Source organism: Lytechinus variegatus, chromosome 3 (assembly GCF_018143015.1).
Source record: "Lytechinus variegatus isolate NC3 chromosome 3, Lvar_3.0, whole genome shotgun sequence".
Classification (NCBI taxonomy): Eukaryota; Metazoa; Echinodermata; class Echinoidea; order Temnopleuroida; family Toxopneustidae; genus Lytechinus; species Lytechinus variegatus.
The window spans coordinates 6,473,359-6,498,248 of record NC_054742.1 but is presented as its reverse complement, the minus strand read 5'-3'; the positions used below and the strand labels follow the sequence as shown (position 1 = coordinate 6,498,248).

Below are 24,890 nucleotides of genomic sequence, written 5' to 3'. Positions count from 1 at the left end.
AGGGAAAAATATGAGTTTCAGCCAAAAAAGTAAAAAAGAGTGTGAAATAGATAAGTGCTTTATAAACACACACGTCTTTAAATATAATAAAGTCATGATAACAGCATTATTAGTCCAGGTATGGATCTTAATTCTTGTCATAGTCTTTTATATGATGGATGCATAATAAATGTGTGAATACAAAATTATCGCACTAAGTTCGGACTGGGGTAAGTTGAGCCAAACAGCATGGGGCAAGTTGAGCCATGGTAATTCCTATGGTAATGTGTCTTAAAAAACAAACAAACCATAAAAATCGATTGAAATGCAGGCTGAAAGGAGCAAATTTACATGACTGCTCTTTTCCTTTTACAGGATGTTAGTATTTATAGAGAATTAGCAAGTGAAAAGACTTTAAACAAAAAATTGACATGCTGGTTCTCCCCCATACATTTTGTACATAGTTTTTGTGGCTCAACTTACCCCAGAAGATGGCTCAAACTTACCCCATATATGGGGCAAGTTGAGCCATTTGACATCGTTTTTTTCAAAGGTCACGATGACTTTCAGTGTGGGGATAGAAAGTTATATATAGGTGGAAAATATTTCAGAAGAATTAAATTTAAAGGGAAGGTACTTATTTCGACAAGATAATTAATCATATCAATTCTAACATGCAAAAAGCAAAAACTGTCACAACTTACCCCGCCTTCCCCTACTGATTAAGAACAATCTTGTTTTCTGAACTTACCTCTTTCATACGCTCCCATATGATTCTAACAACTGATGAGCTGGTACGTACATTAACTTCAACTTGGTAGGCTGCATTCAATATCTGAAACAAATCACATTTATCCTTTTCCATTACAAACTCCATTAATATATAAAACTTCATTTTAATACGTAAGTGAATAATCTTAGATAAAAAAGCATCATGAACAAAGTCTTGTATCATCAGTTCAGAAGGTAAGGTAAAGATTGTCTTTCTCACAGCAGTCTGACACAATACAAGGCAATAAATAGCCTACTTGATTAACTGCTACAGTATGGTGTGGAAATGAGAATGTACAACTAATTGTTATTCGCATTTAATATGCTTTTATTTATTATTCCTAAACTTCATGATAGAAACTTATGACATGACATGAGTACATGTATAGCCCCAGTAACAAATAGACCCCAGACCATCCTGAATCTGATCCGGGGTGGTCCAAGGAGAGATCCGTGTTGGCACCTTGGGCATCCTTGGAGGTCCATGGTGGCCCGTGTTTAGTCCTTGAACGTCCGGGAGGCCAACATGGCAGTTTTTGACTGTCAAAAACATCCAGCATAATCAGTAAACTGCCGGGTAGACAAGCAATCCGGGACGGTATGTGTAAATGACGTGGTGGTCCGTGTAGCTTACTTGTTGGTTTGTGTTGCTGACGTGTACATGTATATGTAGGTCCATGTAGCTGCCTGGAGTATACTTAGCAGTCCGTGTTCTTTTTCCCCATCAATGTTATACAACGCTGTTTACATTATGAATTTTTCAGTAGTTGTTAAACAGTTGACATAAACATATGCTTAATTTATTCAAGATTAAATATTCACAATTGAATTTGTTGTTTAAGATTTCATGTACTTAACAACAACTACTGTAAAAATTGTAAACTGTGTTGCATAAAAAAAAGTGTTTTTACTGGTTAAGGAAGTTTGGAGGTTTGATATTTCTTTTAAATCACTCAGAAAACAATTACGATGTTGCGACAAGGAAGAGAAAAAGAATGAAATAAATAAAACAAGTGGAATGCCTCTGGCCGTCTCACCTGCATCACGCGGTTCAATATAGCAGCAGTGCTGACTTTGAGTACTACTCTAACTCGCACAAGATGTTCAGTGATACATGGTTACTCTTACGTCCACTTTTTATGAACTAGACCAATAAACTTACAGAGATATGATGGTTATTCAACAAAAAACCCCAACATGGCCAAAGTTCATTGACCTTACATGACCTTTGACCGTGATCATGTGACCTGAAACTCCAACAGGATGTTCAGTGATACTTGATTACTCTTATGTACAAGTTTCATGAATCAGATCCATAAACTTTCAAAGTTATGATGGTAATTCAACAGATACACCCAATTCGGCCAAAGTTCATTGACCTTTGACCTTGGTCATGTGACCTGAAACGTGCACAGGATGTTCAGAGATACTTGATTACTCTAATGTCCAAGTTTAATGAACTAGACCAATAAACTTTCAAAGTAATGATGGTAATTCAACAGATACCCCCGATTCGGCCAAAGTTCATTGACCCTAAATGACCTTTGACCTTATTCATGAGACCTGAAACTTGCACAAAATGTTCAGTGATGCTTGATTACTATTATGTCCAAGTTTCATGAATCAGATCCATAAACTTTCAAAGTTATGATGGGAATTCAACAGATATCCCCAATTCTGCCAAAGTTTATTGACCCTAAATGACCTTTGACCTTGGTCATGTGACGTGAAACTCATGCAGGATGTTCAGTGATGCTTGATTAACCTTATGTCCAAGTTTCATGAACTAGGTCCATATATTTTCTAAGTTATGATGACATTTCAAAAACGTAACCTCTGGTTAAGATTTCGATGTTGATTCCTCCAACATGGTCTAAGTTCATTGACCCTAAATGACCTTTGACCTTGGTCATGTGACATGAAGTTCTGATTGGATGTTCAGTAATACTTGATTAACCTTATGGCCAAGTTTTATTAACTAGGTCCATATACTTTCTAAGTTATGACGTCATTTCAAAAACTTAACCTCAGGTTAAGATTTGATGTTGATGCCGCCGCCGTCGGAAAAGCGGCGCCTATAGTCTCACTCTGCTTCGCAGGTGAGACAAAAACAGCTAATGAATAATTATTCACAGAATAAAAAACACTAATAAGATAATGAAGTATTATGTCCATTGACCCAAAATGACCTTTGACCATGATCATGTGACCTAAGGATTGTAATTGAAATTTCTAAGTTATGATAAGGACAATTCCTCAAATACCCCCAATCTGGCCAAAGGTCGTTGACCCTACATGTAAATGACCTTTAAACTTGGTAATGTGACCTGAAACTCGCACATGATATTCAGGGATACATGGTTACTCGTATGACCAAGTTTCATGAACTAGATTGAGAAACGTTTAAAGTTATGACAATTCCTCAAATAACCCCAACATGGCCAAAGTTTGTTGACCCTACGTGACCTTTGACCTTAACCATGTGACGTAAAATTCAGGTAGAATATACTATTACCCTTATGTCTAAGTTTTATGAACTAGGTCCATATACTTTTTAAGTTATGACAACATTTCAAAAACTTAACCTTCGTTAAGATTTCGATATTAATCTCACTTAGGAAATTCCCCACTATTCTCACTATTAATTCCCCAACATGGTCTAAGTTCATTGACCTTAAATGACCTTTGAACTTGATCATGTGACCTGAAGCTCAGGCAGGATATTTAGTAGTCTCAAGACGAAAATCAGCTCATTTTTATGAGCAGAATTTCATTTGCCATGCTGGTCAATATAGCTGACGTGTTGGTCTGTGTTGGTGACATGTTGGTCCGTGTACCTTACGTGTTGGTCCTTGTAGCTGACATGTTTGTCCTTTTTGCTGATGTCTTGGTCGATGTTGATGACCAGATGATCCGTGTAGACAACATGCGTTGTCGGCATGGTGCATGTAGGTCTTTGTGAAGATGCCATGAATGCTGTCATCAATGCGCGTCGATGCTTAACCCAGGGCAAAACGATCCCGGACCTCCTCGGATCATGCCGGCATTGCCATGTTGATCCGTGTCTATACATGTATGTGACTGGGGCTTTAAAAACTAGAAATTTTTTGTGTCCAAAGGATATAGATGCCCCCGCTTAACGTGTTCAGAAATTCATTCAATATGATTGAACTTAATATTGTGCAGAAACCAATATACAAATATATAATGAACAAATTTAGACCTTTGAACCAACTTTCATATTTGATGAGCAGTGACCTTTGACCTGTGGACTCTGAATTCGAACTTAGCCTGTATTTTGGTGTCATCTACCTACATACCCAAACTTTAAAAAATCTGTTGAATGCATCATGCGGAAACCAACTCGCATATTTAATGAGGTGTGACCTTTGACCTGCGGACTCCGAATTCGAACTTAGCCTGTATTTTGGTGTCATCTACCTACACACCCAGTTTTCTCTTAAATCCTTAAAATATTTTTGAGCTATTGCGCGGAAACTAAGTCGCATATTCAATAAGCTGAGACCTTCGACCTGTGGACTCCAAATTCAAACTAAGCCTGTATTTTGGTGTCATCTTCCAACACACCAAAATTTTTAAAAATCCATTAAATATATTTTGAGTTATTGCACGGAAACCAAATGGTGGGATGGACGGATAGGGGAACTGCTTACTGCCCTCTCCGACTTCGTCTGCAGGGGCATAAAAAGGTAGGTTTCATGAAGATTGGGACCTCAGTTCATACCTGTCTAAGTGCTACAGAAGTAGAAGTTTCTAGATCACCATCTATCTTCTCTAGGCTTTCTAGACATCTCTGTAGAGTGCCAAGGAAACTCTCTCTCAGTAGCTCTACCGATCCTATAAGTTTCTCTACCACACACGCATTAAGACGGGCCAAGACCAGGTCCTGGATCTGTTCTGTACATCTCTTAATGTCCTTCTGACTCTGGATCTTACCCTCATGGCTAACCTCAAGATCTGTGACATATTACACATAAAAAAGAACAAACATTCATTTGTTAGTAATCAAAGACTGAGGCGCTGCATCAAAATTTGCATGATGGTATGAGAAAGAGTAATCTAAACTGTTGCATAGCCCAATTTCGGTAAACCTAGTACATGTTTCATTCTATTATATTTATGCATTATGGCCCCCTCCACATACCCTACAACAGGGAAGGCCAAATTCATTTTTTTGAGATTTGACAATAAGGACCAACGTGAATGAACCATGGTGATTCCACATGTTCAGAAAGAAATAAAACTTTGTTTCACAGGACATTCAGGAGAAATTTTGAATATTCAACAATACAACCAAAAGATATAGTGAGTGAGTGATGTCATCAGTCCCCTCATTTGCATAATGACCAGGATGTGCATATAACAGTGTTGTGAAAAATAAGCGAGACATGAAAATGTCATAACTTTCTTATTTTACATTTTGATGAAATTTGCAGTACTATGCTTGTTGGATTTTTCTCTTTTATTCATACCAACTTTCTGTTGGAGTTGACTTGTCCTTTTAATTTCATACAGTTACATGCATCATCCTGTCTCTCAATCATTTAAAATGAATTACAAATCTAAACTACATAATAAAACTGGATTGCTTCTAGCTTACCTCTTTTAAATTTTAATTACAATGTACATGTGTACAATACTGTGCATAAAATTTTATACAGACAAATAAACTGCAAAATGGAAAGTACAGCAAAAAAGAGTTCTAAGCATTCTGCAAGAACTATCACCCCAAGATACTTTTTAAACAACCTTCATATTTAAGTAGTGAAACCATTTTTTTTTTTTTTTGGGGGGGGGTGGGGGCTTGTCAAATTTCAGACCGAAATAACCTAATTTTTTTGGAGTGAACTTTTTTCTGTATGTCAAAGTAAAGTTACATCAGCACCCCTTATAAAAAGCATTCCCTGCGTCCTGTGGGGGATGCGTTTATACGTCACTTTTTTATCCTAGAACCATGATTTGCAACATATTTAGAATCACGTTTCTGCAGAATCATGGTTGCGTCTAGAAAGCTAGAAGTAAACATGTTTCAAATCCCAAACATGAAACACGGAAAATGTGGCATTTGTGTCAATAGTCTATTGACAGTGAGTTTGTTTTATTTTCACCTCATCTTTTTCTAATTAAAGTTAATCTACCCGCGTACTGTACAATGTAGACAAGTACATGTAGTGGCATTAGATCAAGTGGTCATTTATGGGTATAGCCTACCTAACAAGGCCCTGGGTCTGTTATGAAATTCATATCAAATACCAACCGACTGGAAAAGACTTTGCAAAAGGCCAGGTGAATGCGAAGATTGCGAGCCAAGTCACAGGGTCTTTAGAAACCTGGGGCCTGTCTTACAAAGAGTCGTGATTGATCTGATTAATCTGAGCAACTATTGGCAGCCAGCAACATCAACATCTATTCTATTATGCATGTTTGTTCAAAATATTTTCTAGTACTGTATATTCATGCATTCCATGTTTTCTTGAAAATTCACTGCGCTTCTCTTTGTTTACCAGGACATTGTGGAAATTTCCGGTAGAAAAAATTATGACACTGATGGATTTCCATAGAGTCACGATTGATTGGATCAATCATAACTTTTTGCAATCTTTGTAAATACAGCCTAGATTAGGATTTCTTATGTTAACCATTGTTTCTGACTCACGATTGCTACCTCTCAGGTTGCAGCCAATCAGCAAATTGTTTGCATCAATAAACCCTGAGAGAAACCGTACACAGTTCCCATAGCGTCATAAACACTGATGGTGCGGATTAGCGCATCGGCATGGTCATGAATAATTCATACATTCACATCTCCAGGTTCCAGAAGGCCTCGACTTAAGTCGTTCAATCTACGCTCACTTGGGTCCCATAAATTCACTTTTCTTCAACCACTAGTCTTGCCTCTGTGCTACTTGACAAGGAATATAGCCAAGTTGTTAGGCATTGTCAAAAGGCTAAGCCTAACTGGAGATTGGATATAATATCTAGTCGTTGAAATAGTTATAGACAAATAAGGAGACCAAACAGAAAATAGACGAAGCGGGCATACATGTAGACCAATCGGCAACTTGAATGAGAGTAGGTTCAAAGCACGGAGCTATAAAACACAGAAGATCCTTCTTCCAATTCCTCTGTTAATCCTATGTTATTGCTTCCTTATGGGGAAGAACGATATCTAACATCATCCGGCGAGCTGCCAGGTGAAAGTAAGAGCTTGCTTACGTAACGTGATAAGCCCGCTCGTAAAATCTGAGGTAATTGATTTTTTGAAGTCCCTACGAGGCACCGCCGTAAACGACGATCTTCCATACAACTTTCCTTCGAGCTCTGGTTTTTTCAAAATCGAAACACGACTTGCTGTTCTTCCAACATCCATATCACTTCGTACGGATTCCTGCAGTACGTCATGTACATGGTTAAACTTCTGAGATGATCCCCATTGCATACATACCAAATACATTACAATCTGATTCAACCCAGCCACCGTACATGTACGTACAGAGAAAGTTGGATATTAGTCATTTCTTGCTTTACCGGTATTCAAACCTCTCCTTGTACGCTCCTGTCTTAGAAATTACAATAAGGGGAAAAAGCATACTTTAAAATTGATTTTGATGCTGAAATTATTCGTTTGGTCGTGTTCACCTTGAAAATATAAAGACGAATCTACGGGGCATTCCTACAGCGATTGTTGCAACGTCGAGTATATTCTGGTGCCCCACGTACTCCTATTTGTGTAAGTTGAAGGTAAGTGTTCTGCCATAGCTCCGAGCACACGCGCTCAGCTCATTCACACAGTACAGGCCTCAGCTCTAGACCATTTCGGAAAAATATTAGAATTGAAGCATTTGAAGAGAGAGATCTAGACCTAACTTTTATGATACTTTGTTGATTATGATCTGAAAAATTTACCCTATTCATATTACCCGTTGGGTCCGAATATCAGCGTTTTAAATTGCATTCGATCAACTTTCCTATCTGATTTAGGGCTGATTTGTGAGCGGCCTGGCCTGTAATGTGAAAGTGCCATGATGGACCATCATGCTGTGAGGGGATTAGCGGTGCCAGGCATGGGGCAAAGCCTTAGTTCGAGAGACATGCCTCCTTCTTTTACCGTGTTTACACATTGACTCGGCTCGGGGGTTGAACACGAGAGCCGTGCTCAACACGGCAATTTTATGCTGTGTAAACGCGATCAGAGTGATCCGCGAGCCGTGTCGAACATGGCTTTATCGATCCTACAAAATCGAAGATTTCAACCCGCGACCCGAGTCAGACTCGGCAATTTTTTCGTGTGTAAACAGAAAGCCGTGTCGAACTCTCTTGACCTAGGTCACTGCGCGCGCTTTCACTTTTGGCATTGTTGTTGTTCGCACGGACAAGATTCGATTCCGGCGGTGAATTTCCCGCCTTTAATTTTCGACGTCATAATTCTTCTTCCGTTCGAGATCCGCGAGCTGTGTTGAACTCGCCTTTTCATATGTATGTATGAACGCGATCTCTGATCCCTTCTTCGCAGTCTTCAACCCGGCTCGCGGATTCAACACGCGAGCCGAGTCAATGTGTAAACACGGTATTTGTTTTATAGCTCCATGGTTCAAACATGGGAGCTATTATGGTTCAAATAATTCAGCACCACATGGGTGCTAAATTGGAAAGGGTCAAAGAACTTAAAACGTACCAAGCACTGGCACTATGATACCAACAGAGACTGTGAAAATAGAATGACACAGTGGTATTTTTAACACTTCATTAGTGTAGTCATGATCCCAAAACTGGCATCTCATTTGCTTCCAAGGTATCTTAGGGTGTGTTTATGCTTCCATTGCGGCAACAGAATCAGCGTTTTCAAACATCGTTTCAGAATGCCGATCATAAATGTGGTTCTGGGAGTGCTCTTTATGCTTCATTTTTCAGAGGTGAATTCGCAATCTGCAGCTGGCTTCAGATCGTAATTTTCATTGAGCAGGAAAGCGAGGTCAAATTGGGCGTACCCTTTTTCGAATTTTTTTTTTCTGAGTGTTGTTATGGTCAACCATTATTTTAACTTTGAACAGTTTCCAATTTTTTAGTATTGCATGGAGCTACTTGACATGGCCAAATAATGGTGATATAGAGTATTTATAACGCGCCAAATCCACATTGATTATGTGCTCAAGGCGCTGAAATATACTTTGGTATATTATTACCCCGGCTGTAGCCGAGCAGCCATATATATATAGGCGCTAAAGCGTTCAAGGAATAAATCCTACCGGGTACCCATTCACCTCACCTGGGTTGAGTGCAGCACAATGTGAATAAATTTCTTGCCGAAGGAAATTACGCCATGGCTGGGATTCGAACCTATGACTCTCTGTTTCAAAGTCCAAAGACTAATCCACTGGGCCACAACGCTCCACAGATTATACCGGGTAGACAAAATAAAGTACGTATAGGGCCTACATAAGAAAATAATAATAAGGGCTTCTGGCTCAGCGATGTCTCCTCATCATACATGTAACTCATGTTCCAAATCCCGAGCAACATTCATCGTGATAGTGACAGTACATAATTTGATAACTCATGCAATGTACATTGGTCATTATTAAAACCAGGGAGTTGAGAGGTAATTCGGCGGAGGTACAGAACCATGCAACTCTATTGCAGGCAGATTTTCATCTTGGGTCTGGGAGCATGTACCAAATGACTTTTAAACACGTTTACAATCATGGTTCTGTTTTAACTTCCCCAGAAAGCCTGATTCTGGTCAAACGACGTTTACAAATGCACCTTTTTTGTGAGTTTACGATCAGCGTTTTGAAAAACGTTTAAATGAAATTAAGCATGGATGCAACCGTGTTTTGGACTTATCATGGAAATGCTGATTCTGGCCTGAAAAGTGGAAACATAAACACGGCCTAAAACACAAGTACAGAAAGCATGACCAACATCTGAAGATGTTAAAATGTTTTTTGTTCAGGATTCAATATAAAACAAAATTAGATTAGAATGAAAGGATAGGAATAAAGATTGTTATTCAAAAGTTTCAAAACAACACTCTATTCCCCTGTTTATCTTTATTTGTAAGTTCTTATTCAACTATATGACGCATAAATTTACCCCCTCCTACAGGTACAGGAAAAGGTCTATATCTTTATTTCCCCCTTGAAACCAGCTGAAGGGATTTCGAGACTTAAAGTGAACTTTGAGTGACCTACATGATTAAACATGAATCATTCATTTACAAATTCCAAAACATGCTGGATTTTATAATCATGGCCAACAGTATTATCTGCTTTATTTGATTGTCCATGACACAGGTGTGAAATTTCTCACAAATCCCCATCACTGGCAAAACCTACATACTGTTTCACAGTCTGAAACTTATAGTCCAGGATAGGCCCCATAGAAAATTGACAAAACCTTGTTTTCTTCATATATAGTCAGGTTCAGATTTTATAAAATGTGCTCAGAAAAAGTTCTTTAGGCATTTTGTGTTAATGCTGATTTATCAATCATTTTAAGGTAATTCAGGGGTGCTGAATCCAAAAATGATGTTTGCCAAACTTGATACCGACGTTGTCATCATCAAATTGGCAAAAAACAAAATGGCACCATTTTGAATGCGGTTTCCCCTATTAAACAATTTTTAGAGGTGCATTACGTCAAACCTCCCTTTGAAAAAATACTGCAGTTCAGATTGCGATCTGTGGTGTTGTACCCCATTTTCCATTTGGATCTCTGAAAAATCATTTCCAAGCCCTTATCAACCGCCCTTGGCCAAGTAATCCAGGGGTAATCCCCGCTGTCTAAATTTCACCCCCATAGGCCTGTAAATGAGTGTTGAGCAAAGGACGAAAGATAAACAACAACTGCGCTATTACGTAAGACTTCTCTGCCTGTAGTAGGACCTTCGGAATGAAATTATTGTATTCCATATTTAATCACGTTTTCAAAGGCATATTGTATTTAGTAACCCAATGTTAGTCCATTTTCAATTTCGAACGAAGAAAATCGACCTCGGAATAAGGAAAGTAAGCGAATAAAAATGACGGCATGCTTACAGGGACCGCATTCAGCGCTGCGCATGCTTCCCATCGTGTGTGGCCCCCTGCTGTGACTGTATATGCCGGGCTGTTGTTTTATCTTCGGACCAATGTCAAGAAACAGGTGTTTTGATACTTAAATTGCTTGCTTGAGGCAGTTACGGCTGGAGAAGAGAATTGATGAGAAGGGGAACTGGGGTATAGTGTTCTCACATGGAAGTTTTTCGTCATGGATTGTATTTCAGAAAATAGGGTCTATGCTTTATTTTTGATACCCATATTGTTGCAAACATAAAGCATCTGATTGATTTGTCAGCCATCTTTGATTCCAAGATGGCTGCCGTGATTCACAGCTGCTGATTGACAAATACTTTGGCCAAATGTTTGATAATGGTCGACGTTTTTTTCCTCGCCTGCATAGCAAAAGCAAGACATACATGTATATGGACATCGCCTTTCCAACGGGGACAATAAGTTTGACGTGGCAAAGTCAACATCAAATCTTAACCCGAGGATAAGTTTTTGAAATGTCATAACTTTTAGGGTAGAAGTATCTATTTCATGAAAATATCAGTTAAACAAAATCTATTGAGACAGGTTATAGTAAAAAAAAAGTCGCCCAGGGTACCTGGAAATCCAAGATGGCGTCCCAAACGGCAGCCGTTGTACTATCAACTCCAAAAATTAAAGAAAATAATCTATTGCTTGCTGCAGCGTCAGCAAATTAGTTTATTAAAAAGCTTTCAAGGCAAAAATGCATCAGGACACATTTACAAGATAGTCAGTGGGTGTGTCAGAGAATCAAGAGGACCTTACAAAATGGCGTCTATAAAGACATTGTAACTTTGAATTAGTCCAAATTGATATACATGTAATGTTCACCTGATAAACATAATTTGGGGTCTACCACAAAGAAAAAAAAAGGGTTCCAAGGGAAAAAATATACATTGGAAAAGTTTCAAGGTTTGTCAGTGGTGCAGATTGACAAGAAATTCATGACAAATTAAAAAATGGTTGCTAAAAAAATGGATGCAAAGTGCATTATGCTGTCTACCTAAAGATATCTTTCCCACGATTTCAAGGGTCAGATAATTTCAGTTAATACCGTTTTCCGTTTTGTCCAAAAATTGAAGAAGGCTCGCATAATTGCATTAAAATTCACAGTGCCAGGACTTGATACAAAAATGGCAATACTTCATATGTTATCCCATGTAGAACTATTGTTCTTGGTGTCTGTGCTATGATTTAAGGCTCATTAAAATGAGTGTTACTACAATAGTTACAAAATTAGATGGTGGTGCAATCAATATATAAAAAACAGAAAAAACACCAAAATTTAAACCCTTTTTTACCTCAAAAGTACCATTATAAAGCTGATAAGGGCAATTCCATGAGATGGGTGCCATGGGGTGAAAAAATAAATTCATATTTTGGAACTTGTCACCCACCTAATTTTGTTCAGTATACTTCTGGGCATACGGAACAGCAATTCTTTTCCAAAAATTCCATCAAGAATTGCAAATATTGAACTTTGAACTCAACTTACAACTTTATTGAGAAAAACAGTAAAAATTTACCTAAAGAATTCATTTGAATTAGAAAATAATTAAAGAATGGTCAGCAGTTGTTTAGTTGATTTTTAGAATGTATGGAGCATTAGTTTTGAATTGCCAAAGACACAAAAGTGTCTTCCAATCCCATGAGTAACAAAAAAAAAATGAAAAAGTTTGATTTTTTATATATTCCCTTTCATTCAAAATGTGCAAATGGAAATTCTCTTCATACTCCTTGTACTTGATAAGAAAAATAAAGTAGGAGCTGTATACATGTCATGGTATTACAATAAATGTGGCCCCAAATATGTAACGTAACAATGTAACGTGAGTAATGATGGTGTAACGTGAGTAGCGACATGAAATTGTGATATTGATATGTTTTTCACAGGCTATGGTACAGTACCCTTTTACTGTATGACTACGGGGTAAAAACAAAGAATTTGGTCCATTAATGACCTTTAATTACCTTTTTGAAGTGGTCATTACTGTCATTAAAGAGAAATTTGCCAGTTGTGGTAAAGATCACAAAATTAGTCCGATCAGAATCACATGAAATGACCAACCAAGTGTTTGTATATATTAAATAACTAAAATAAATAAAAATGTGCCAAATTGCTCTTGAAGAATACGTGTAATTGCTGAGAAATTAGCAAAATAAATTCCATCAAATGTCAGGTATTTTTCCAAGCAATATTGATACACTGTCCCACATATGCGTTTCTGTGTAAGTGATCATAAGTGTTTTCAGTTTTCAGCTAAGATTTCATGATTTCACAAAGATAAGTTTGTTATTTATCTAGATATATGATAATAGAATGACAAACCTTGATTCTAAAGACTTTCCCATTAAATAATTTTTTGCTGCAACTACATGTACATGTACATTATTTTGCCATTGACATCGAGATCGAATGTAGCTAATAATTGTTGCCCTTTCAAGTTTACTGTTCAGTTTTACAATGTAAGCCCTAAGTTTCTCAGACTTTACAACAATAAAGATGAATAAATTTGTATCTTTGCTTATAGAGTCTGCATGATTTGCATAGCCTAATGTTTAAATGCCAACACTTAACTTTGGTGCATTGCTTTCATGTACTAGAAATAAGTTAGAAGAATGAATTATTAACCTGGATAATAATGACAGATGGATAAAGCATACACTTCTTCATTTCATTTTAGTTTGTTAAAAGTGGTAATTTATATTTTCACAATTTGCATTTTGTTGAAGGGGGAAGATATATATATGATAATTTCTTAACCTTGTTGCAATATTTAGATAGAATGTTTTGGTCAGAGTTGCTCTATTAACACAAAATTCTGCTCCCTTAATCTTTAAGCAAGCTTTATCATTAACTAATCATTAACATTAACTTTATCAGATAGGTTTGCTTGATATTGCTTACAGTATAATTAATTCATTCATGGGATTTCATGAAAGAGAAACATACACTATTAATAGAGTATTTGCATGTAAGTTCATGTGTTAGGTTGGATCAGATTGCACATGTAAATGTGGTGTGGGGTCTAAGGGAATATTTTTAAATACTGATTCTGCCATTTTTTCTGTTCCTTCACGATTATTAAAGTCTTTAAACGACTGACTTCATGTAAATAATATTCAAGTGTCTCCTGACTCAGTGATTCAGAGAAACTTGAAAGGAATTCAACTTTAAGAGAATAGAATTTAAGGAGAATATTTTCACTCCACATCACTTACAAAATGAATGTATAACTAGAATTTTAATTTGTCATGAGGACGAATTAGGTGATCTGTCTCTGATTTTCATGATCATGAATACAATCACCATGTTTATTGAGATCAATACGATGCTCATATTGAAAACTAAACTTTTATTCCGAAAAGAACATGTTGAATACTCTTGAAAAGAGGGAAATGAGAATATGTGAAATACATGTAGGTGTAGGCGATACACATTGACATTGTACATGTTATAGGCCTATTAAAAACGATTTTAACCTACTTTATTGTGCAATATTTGAACTAATATACCTTGTGATGGTGATTAAGGAACATTTGCGAAAAGTTGAAAAGAAAAAAAAGAAAAAAAATTTATGTTCACTTTTGGGTTCGAACCCTCGACCTTAAGGATGCAAGTCTGGTGCCTTACCGATTGAGCTGCACTGTATCCCATAGACTTTCTACACAAGCAAATTAAGAGGATCTCAAATCCTATTTTGCAAGTGAAATACGGGCATGATCCCGGCATCTGATTGGAAAACGAAGACCACATTTGTGATAGCTTACAATCTCAGCTACAACATACTCCAAGCTCAGAGAAAACCAACCAATAGAAATGGAGATATGGCTCGCGAAATAGAGGAATGTTAAATCCAGTTTTGAGAAAAAGTCATTTCCCATAGAGATTGCAGACAAAATGAGCGAAAATGACATGCCTCTATAATTTGCCATTTTTTAGGATGATCCATTCCTTTAAAAGTGAATAAAGGCATCAAATTAGAAAGAGTATGTCCTCAGCTACAACATATTGAAAACTGAGCGAAAATTGACCAATATTTACAGAGTTAAAGTCAAATTTGCATACTTATAATGACGTCATACGTAGCAAAATGGGAATTTTGAGTTCGACGCCATTTTGATGACGTCATGATAAAATTCAGGGTCAAATGCGACATGGAATCACATCTCCCATCCATATTCTATTCGAATATGAAAAAAAAAATGGGGGTCACTGTACTACTTTAAAAGCTATAATGAATTTTGTATAGGCATGTTTTTGCACATATATTGTCTATGGTTCGTGCGCGCGCGCGCGTGCTGTAAACTTTGATGGAGGCTAATTCCTTTATTACTTGTCGTAGAAGGTTGATCAAGGTATCAAATTGTTCAGAATTATATTATCGGTGCATTGATATAAAAAAAAATTGCGATCCTATGTTTTATAGTGCCGTTACGCGCGAAAACGCACGCGTAACCGTGCGCGCGCGCAAATTTTTGAAATGCTTAAAATGACCTGATTTGTACTCTGTTTTGGTCAAAAAGTGATTTTGAGCATTTTAAAATTTTGGCGCGCGCGTACGCACACGTCGTGACCTTTACATGACCTTTGATGATATGGGCAGTTGACCCTTGACCTGAAGTTAATGTGATGTAAATATTTTTAATTTTTGATAATTGATAATGAACATATGATTGATAATGTGATTTTACAAAATGGCGTCTAGATGACGTCATGATGACCTTTTGACCTTGAACTTGCTTTATACACATCACATGATAGGTCCCCATATCTGATGATATTTTGAAGATAATTGATGATGTAGATTTGGAGATTTTGTGCTCACAAGAAGAGGTGGGAAAATAAAAATAAAAAATAAATAAATAAATAAAAGAGAAAATTCGTACGAAATTAATAGTTGATCTGTCGATTGACAGATCACCTAATATTAAACTAAAGTTGACACATGTATGTGTGGTAATATTGCTTAAAACTTTGATAAGTCATGTAAAGTGGGCTATAAAGTAATTCTTGAGAAAAGAGGTTAACAAAACTGTTCCATTTTATGCCTAAAATAATTTTAATAGTTAATTACATCTAAATATACACTTTCAAGCAAATATTCATGCTCAGGAGCATGGCAATGATTGATGTTAAATATGTAACGTGAGTAACGTGCAACGTGAGTAATGCTAATTTTGGTAAATTTGTCAAAGATGTGAAATGTTTCAAAAATTCTGAGCATCTACATGTACATTTGTGAACCTCTATACAACCCACTACTTGTTATTCCACTCAGTATAAGGACACTTTTTGAAGAAAGTCATGTTCTTGATTTATGTGTTCCAAAAATGTAACATGAGTAACAAGAATTTGCTGGCCTATATTTTCTGGATAGAATTGTCAAACTAAACTGTGATAATATACCAAGGTGTATTAAGTCATCATGCGCCTTGTGCAAAAAAGAGATTGTCAAACCCAACAGTAAGCAAAATATGGCAATTACAATATGTTAAAGTAGAAATATATTGAAAATCGTAAAACTGGAGAATCATATATCACAATAAAGGAGAAAATAAGGAGAACACGATGGTGTACATCATTTATCATGGAGACGGATGAAACTCAGTTAATTGATAGTTTAAAGTTCTCTCTCTGAATGCTTCAAACATGCAGAATTACGTCCGCGAAATTGGGGATTTTTTATGACGTCACTGTCTGTACGAGAGGCGTGATTGGCTCTCCCACGTGAAGCTCCACTTGCATGCAAAACCTGTTGCAAGGGTACATTTTCTCCACATTGTCACTGAATACTTCGATCCCGAAATGATCGAAAGAAAACCCAGAATTTTATCTAGATTTGGATTTTCAAATTGATGATTTTGAGATGAAGAGAATGATGATGAAGTGAAACAACACAGTGACGTAGTTGAAGGTAAATTGGGGGAATTACGCCGATGATGATGATGATGAAAATTCAACTTGCAACACAATCACAAGTAAAGTCATGTACATACCGATTCGCTACCCATTCATGCTGCTGGAAGTGCTAGCTACACCGCGCGGGCCAAATTGAATTCATGCTGAACATGAATAACCACATCCAGACAGTCTATCATAAGAAGGAAAATGAATTTAACTGTACTTACAAACAAGTGAATAATCCGAACCTGAAGACAAATCAACTCAACGAATAGTACCAGACGATATGGCATATGCACTGACGATAAACTTCATGTGGCTGGATAGATTGTCACTCGTTCTGTTAGATGTAACTTTTATCCCAGGGCTTTTATCTCATTAATTTGACAAAATTATGAAACTCGGGGAATTATTATTCTATATAAAAATATAGTAACATCTCTTATCATTTTTTGAATTACGATAAAACCTGTTTTGAAGGAAAACGTTGAGGTAAATTAAAATTAGATGTAAAAGATCATCCCATCATGCGTACAATGTAGCATTATGTGATCGTAAACAAACCATCACAACAACACATGCCGTATTGTTTACTCGCCTTGGCTGAGACTGAGAGAATAGATCTATGCACGTGTTGCACAGCTCTCAATCAGCAAGGAAGGAATACGTGCATGTTAGCGATGGTTTGTTTGCAATGACATACAAGCTACGCATGTTGGGGGGGATTTAAAAGTAATTTTAGTTTATCTCAACGTTTTCCTTCAAAAGAGGTTTTATCGTAATACAAAAAATAATAAGAGATGTTACTATATTTTTATATATATAAATAATTCCCCGAGTTTCGTAATTTTGCCAAATTAATGAGTTACAAATTACATCTAACAGAACGAGTGACAATCTATCCCAGCCACATGAAGTTTTATCGTCGGTGCATATATCGTCTGCTGCTATTCGTTGAGTTGATTTGCTTTCAGGTTAATTCGGATTATTCACTTGTTTGTAAGTACAGTTATATCATTATTTTCCTTCTTATGATAGACTCTCTCTGGATGTGGTTATTCATTTTCATGGATTAAATTGGGCCCGCGCGGTGTACGTATAGCTACCACTTGTAGCAGCAGCTGCATGACTGAGTTGGTAGCGAATCGGCATGTACATGACTTTACTTGTGATCGTCAGGCAAGTTGAATTTTCATCATAATCATCGGCATTGTTCCCCCATTATTTACCTCCAACTACCTCACTGTGTTGTTCACTTCATCATCATTCTCTTCATCTTTAAAATCATCAATTTGAAAATCCAAATCTAGATAAAATTCTGGGTTTTCTTTCATTTCGTGATAGAAGTATTCAGTGACAGTGTGGAGAAAACGTACCCACGCAACAGGTTTTGCATGCAAGTGGAGCTTCACGTGGGAGAGCCAATCACGCCTCTCGTACAGACAGTGACGTCATCAAATTCCAGTCAATTCAGAGACCGATGCGAGGCATATTTCGGAGGGGCATTTTAGCGTTTTTTAATCGGCGATTTTCACCTTTTTGTATTATTTTCGGTATTTTTGAATGACCCACTGATGATCCCCACATCATTACCTTTCCATTGATATATAATAAGACCACATTCATATTCAATATATTTCTCCTTTAAGGTGCCTAAATTGTGTAACGTGAGTAACGTGGAATTGCCCATAAGTACTTCAGGAAAAGTCATTTTCAACGCATTTTTTAATCTATCTTTGAGGTTTCAGCCTTCAGGCAAAATGGAATGCTTCATACCATTGTAACTAATCAAAAAGTATCATTTAACCCTTGAAAACAGTGTACAGGTGTAGACACCAAAATCACATCTCCCAGGTGGATCCTAAATGAACTATACTGTACATTCCATTAAACAACAGCCATCTTTCACTCATTTTTCTAAAACCATCTTGAATTTTTGGACGTACAGAACAATTGACCCCCCACAGAAATTTTCAAACTTGTGGCAAGCATGCGACAAGCTTGCGGCATGCTAGTAACTAGCACGCAGCTGGCTTAATAAGCGTGTAATATGAGTGCAGAGTAATAGTTAAGCGATCTTTTAGCGAACAGGGACTGTTCACTAGCATGCACTCGCTTATTAAGCGACCGCCCTGCTAGTCGCATGCTACATGTAGTTACTAGCATGCGGCATGCTTAAATTTCTGTAGGGGGACTGCCTCTGCACATGTAACTTAAAGGTCAAGTCCACCTCAGAAAAATGTTGATTTGAATCAATAGAGAAAAATCAGACAAGCACAATGCTGAAAATTTCATCAAAATCGGATGTAAAATAAGAAAGTTATGACATTTCAAAATTTCACTTATTTAAAAAAAATAGTTATATGAACGAGCCAGTTACATCCAAATGAGAGGTTTCGATGACGTCACTCACTCACTATTTCTTTTGTTTTTTATTGTTTGAATTATACAATATTTCAATTTTTGTGAATTTGACGATTAGGACCTCCTTGCCTGAAGCACAAAATGTTACAATAATGGAAGTTTCATTCAGGGAGGAATGAAACTTCATTTCACATGACAATGACGAGAAAATACAAATATTTCATATTTCATATAATAAAATACAAAAGAAATAGTGAGTGATGTCATAAACTCTCTCATTTGGATGTAACTGGCTCATTCATATAACTATTTTGTTGAAAATATGCGAAAATTTAAAATGCCATAACTTTCTTATTTTACATCCGATTTTGATGAAATTTTCAGTGTTATGCTTGTTGACTTTTTTTCTTTTTATTAAAATCAAGTTCTTGTTGGGGTGGACTTGTCCTTTAATATCCTATTCTATTGCTTGACCCTTTATAAAGTAAAGGGTTAGACAACATACGTGTAATCATATACCCCAGGCAGATATTAAACAATCTACCGTTATGTCAGTTTTGAGGTTTACAACAACAACAACCATATCAGACTCCATTGTGAAAGACAAAATAAAGGAGAGAAAGTAAAAAAGTAAGAAAAAAGGAGGAAAGGAAGAATGAACAAAAAATGTTTCCTTCATCCTTTGAAAGAAAGAAATGTAAAAAAGAAGAAAAACAGGAAGGGAGGAAAGAGGGAAGGGAGGGAAAGAAAGAATGAGGGAAAAGAATAAAAAGTGGAATGCCTCTGGCCGTCTCACCTGCATCACGCGGTTCAATATAGCAGAAGTGCTGACTTTGCATACTACTCTAACTCGCACAAGATGTTCAGTGATACATGGTTACTCTTATGTCCTCTTTTTATGAACTAGACCAATAAACTTACAGAGATATGATGGTTATTCAACAAAAAACCCCAACATGGCCAAAGTTCATTGACCTTACATGACCTTTGACCTTGATCATGTGACCTGAAACTGGAACAGGATGTTCAGTGATACTTGATTACTCTTATGTACAAGTTTCATGAATCAGATCCATAAACTTTCAAAGTTATGATGGTAATTCAACAGATACACCCAATTCGGCTAAAGTTCATTGACCTTTGACCTTGGACATGTGACCTGAAACACGCACAGGATGTTCAGTGATACTTGGTTACTCTAATGTCCAAGTTTAACGAACTAGACCAATAAACTTTCAAAGTTATGATGGTAATTCAACAGATACCCCCGATTCGGCCAAAGTTCATTGACCCTAAATGACCTTTGACCTTAATCATGAGACCTGAAACTTGCACAAGATGTTCAGTGATGCTTGATTACTATTATGTCCAAGTTTCATGAATCAGATCCATAAACTTTCAAAGTTATGATGGGAATTCAACAGATATCCCCAATTTGGCCAAAGTTCATTGACCCTAAATGACCTTTGACCTTGATCATGTGACCTGAAACTTGCACAAAATGTTCAGTGATGCTTGATTACTATTATGTCCAAGTTTCATGAATCAGATCCATAAACTTTCAAAGTTATGATGGGAATTCAACAGATATCCCCAATTCGTCCAAAGTTCATTGACCCTAAATGACCTTTGACCTTGGTCATGTGACGTGAAACTCATGCAGGATGTTCATTGATACTTGATTAACCTTATGTCCAAGTTTCATGAACTAGGTCCATATATTTTCTAAGTTATGATGACATTTCAAAAACTTAACCTCAGGTTAAGATTTCGATGTTGATTCCTCCAACATGGTCTAAGTTCATTGACCCTAAATGACCTTTGACCTTGGTCATGTGACATGAAACTCTAATAGGATGTTCAGTAATACTTGATTAACCTTATGGCCAAGTTTTATTAACTAGGTCCATATACTTTCTAAGTTATGATGTCATTTCAAAAACTTAACCTCAGGTTAAGATTTGATGTTGACGCCGCCGCCGCCGTCGCCGTCGGAAAAGCGGCGCCTATAGTCTCACTTTGCTTCGCAGGTGAGACAAAAAGGAAAAAATAAAAGTAAAGAATGAAAGAAAAGAGGAAAGAGGGAGGAAAGAATGAAGAGAAAAGAGAATCAAAAAAGAGAAAATAATGGAAGGAGAGAAAGAACGAAAAGAAAAAGGAGAGGAAGGGAGAAGGAAGCGAAGAAAAGTTTAAGGAAAGAAAGAAGGAAATAAAAAAAAGGAAAGCAGGTAAGAGAAAGCAGGAAAGAAAGAAAAGTGACCACAGACATGACAGAAAGGATCAGGAAAGATAGGAAATAAAGATACATGGAACAAAAAAGGGCAAGCAGGAAGGATAGGATGAAGAAAGAAGTAGTACTAGTAGCCTGCCACTCACAGGCAGGAGGCCAGTTCCTTTGCAAGGTATTGGGTTAATATGAAAATCACCGCAGAACTTGCAAAAGTTTAGTTATACCTCTGCTTCGTCATCTGTTGGTTATTTGATGAAACTTTGTCACTTTTAAATGTATTAACTACATTTTGTTCAATATTCTAAAATACGGGACAAATAGGCATCCCGGGAAGGGTTTGTCGAGACGCCGGGACCCCGGGGGGGGGGGGGGGCACTCAGTATATAATGCATAGTGGGTATGTGCCGCGGAGGGGACCCCCATTTTCACACCCAAATTTCCGTTCCAAGGCATAGCATTTTTGTGTTATTGAGAAAAAATACAAAGAAAGCCGCTCCAAGGCATAGCATTTTGTTCTTAACGAGAAAAAAGAAGAAAGAAATCCGCTCCAAGGCTTCGCATATTTTTCGTTACGCCGTTCCGGTCGCATTGATCTGCTGCAAGTTTGGTGAAAAACGGCCGCAGAGTGCTGTCCAACCATCGTCTCTGCGAGAGCGCACCCGGCGGAGGCCGCGCTAGCTGCATCATGCACGCATATACCCGTTCCATAGGGGTGCATGCGCACGTACTCACACACTGGCGATCCGTTCCAAGGACCCCCGTTTTCACAAAATTGTAGTTCCGAGGCCCGTTCTGAGGACCCTCCTTTTTACAATAAGCCCGCTCCAAGGCCCCCCGTTTTCTGTCTCTCCCGCGGCACACCCCTACCACTTTTCTGGTCGAGTGCCCCCTCCGGGGCCGGGACAAAGGAGCAAATACAGGACAATTCCGGGAAATACGGAACGTCTGATCACCCTGGCTATAGCAGCCATTTGGAAGCTTATCTTGGATTTCCAGGTACCCTGGCGTGCTTACATACGTTCACTCTACCTGTATCAGTAGATCTTTTACCCTCTACATGTACACCATTGAATATGCATCGACAATGAACGTCTGTGGATAAAGAGTTGGTTAAATCATAGAGCTACATGTATTAACAGAAGGAGATCTGACTCTCTCAAACGCTTTGCCCCATGCGCGGCACCGCTAATCCCCTCTCAGCAGGGTCCCTCACGGTGCATTACAGAGGCCGCTCGTAAATCAGATAAGGAAAGTTGATCGACGCGATCAACAGCTCGGATTTGCGCTTGCGCAGTAGCGTTTTCACCCATAATGCATTTCACATCGGCTTCACAAATTTTATGCAAACATGGCGGCTCACGATTTCGAACGTCGTGATTTCGAAGATGAAAATCTGAGTTTGGAACCAGCTGAATGCAGGCCTGACCAGATTTCACAAAAAGAAATACGGGACAATCGTCCAAGTACGCTGCATGAGCGGATCGACTGAGCCAGGTCTTAAAAAACAAGATCAACAAAGGAGGCTACACGGTGTTCGACTTGGGGAAAATGTACAGAATTGGAAGGTGGGGGGGGGGTGAACGAAAGAATGAAGGAGGGAATGGAAAGGCGAAAGAAAAGAGTTGAATTGAGAACAGAGAGAAAGAAAAAATGAAGGGGAAAATGAAGGAAAAAATAAAGAAAAAAAGGAATGTTAGAATAAAATGATGAAAGATAGAATAAAAGAAAAAAACGTTTCCGTCATTATTTGAAATGAATTAAGAAGGAAAGAAAAAGAAAAGAAGGAAGGGAAGATGTGTGAAAGAAAACATAAGGGAGAGAAAGAAAAGCAAGAAAAAAAGATGAGGAAAGAAAGAATGAATAAAAGAAAAATGCTTCCTTTATTCTTTGAAAGAAAGAAGAAAAACAGGAAGGGATGGAGGGAAATAAAGAAAAAAGGACACAAATTAGAAGGAAAAAATATAATAAAGAATGAAAGAAAGGATGAAAGAGAGGGAGGAAAAAATGAAGGAGAGAATTTAAAACAGAAAATAATGGAAGGATCGAGAAAGAATGAAAAGAAAAGGGAGAAGGAAGCAAAGAAAAGTGGATAGAAAAAATGAAGGAAAAAAGGAAATTTAAAATAGGACGGAGAGTAAGACAAACAAGGAAAGAAAGAAAAAACAGAGAGAGAAGATCAGGAAAGAAAGATAGGATGGAATAAAAAAAAGGGGCAAAGAGGAAGGATAGAATGCCAGAAAAAGGATATGAAAGAAAAAAGTACAATCTTAAACAAACAAAAAATCTCATAATCTAACAAAAATCATGATATTCGGTGTTTCTAAATATATCTAGAACAGAAATAGAATGTTTTAGAAATGAGGGGGGGGGGGGTCAGGTGTCCGGACACTTTATATTTTGGAAGCCTTTTTTTTCTTTAGATTAAACTAAAAATATGAATTCAATAGTTGTAATCACCTTTTTTTTGTTCTCTATAATATTTTTAAATCATGATTATTTTTTGTCCTAAAAATTGTAAAACTTCGCTTGTAATTTTTTCCAAATGACTTTGTAACTTAAAATGAATCGTCCTGACATAGAACTGGGTATACTTCTTTGTGGTCCCAAACATGTTGTTTTTAAGTTCTTTATTATGTAGAATAACAATTTTATACTTTGTTCTCCTTTTTACTGGTTTGTAAATTAAATCTGTTTGCTCCGCGGCCCCTGTTATTTTCCAAAAACGATACAGAGACAAGAGCTGAGCGAGCACGGCTCCCGTCATTCATTACACTCACTTTCAACTTACACAAATAGGAGTGCGTGGGGCACCGGAGGGTACTCCACGATGCGACAATCGCCAGAAAAATGCCCCGTAGATTCGTCGTTATATTATCAATTCCATTGTAATCTCACTAATGATCTTTGCATCAAAATTAAGCTCGAAGTATGCTTTTTCTCCGTATTATAATTTCTAAAACAGGTACGTGTAGGGAAAGATTTAACTACAGAAGAAAGACAGACATGTATACTTTAAAAAGACCAATCTCCAACTTCCTCCATTTGCAATTTTGTTGGGTCAATTCAGATTGCAACGTATTTGGTATGTATGCAAAGGGGATCATCTCAGAAGTTCAACCATACATAAAAGATGTACACCAGGAATCCGTACGAAGAGATATGGATGTTAAGGCGATGTCACACCTTAGCGTTTTAGACAGCGTATGCCCGACGTATGAGGAATTTGGCGAACACGCTGGCGTACGTCAAATACGTTACGGGTAAGTTTTGCATACGATAAGAGTACGCTAAAACACGCTGGTATACGTCGTCCTACGGCGAGGTCGTCGAAAAATGTTGTGCAGGCACAAATTTTTTTAGACATATGCCAGCGTATGGCTCATACGTCCCGCATACGCGGGCCATAAGTTGTAGGCAAGTTAAGCGATCGTTGATACACGTTGACACACGTTACTCGTAAGTTACTCATAAGTCGATGTACGTCAAGATAATGTCCAGCGTACCCCAAAACTTACTTCTAACCTATGAGTAACGTGCTTTGAACGTATGT

General features: G+C 37.5%; 1 protein-coding gene across 1 annotated transcript in view; it reads right to left on the bottom strand.

Moving 5' to 3' along the window:
* The window catches only part of LOC121410085 (dual serine/threonine and tyrosine protein kinase), a 62,632-nt gene that overhangs the window by 27,067 nt on the left and 10,675 nt on the right, over nt 1-24,890 (bottom strand). Inside the window, exons 3-4 of the mRNA XM_041601949.1 lie at nt 4,496-4,728; nt 731-814 (exon numbers count right to left, since the gene is read on the bottom strand). Of these exons, the coding sequence (XP_041457883.1) occupies nt 731-814; nt 4,496-4,728 (317 nt within the window). The remainder of the gene's footprint in view (nt 1-730; nt 815-4,495; nt 4,729-24,890) is intronic.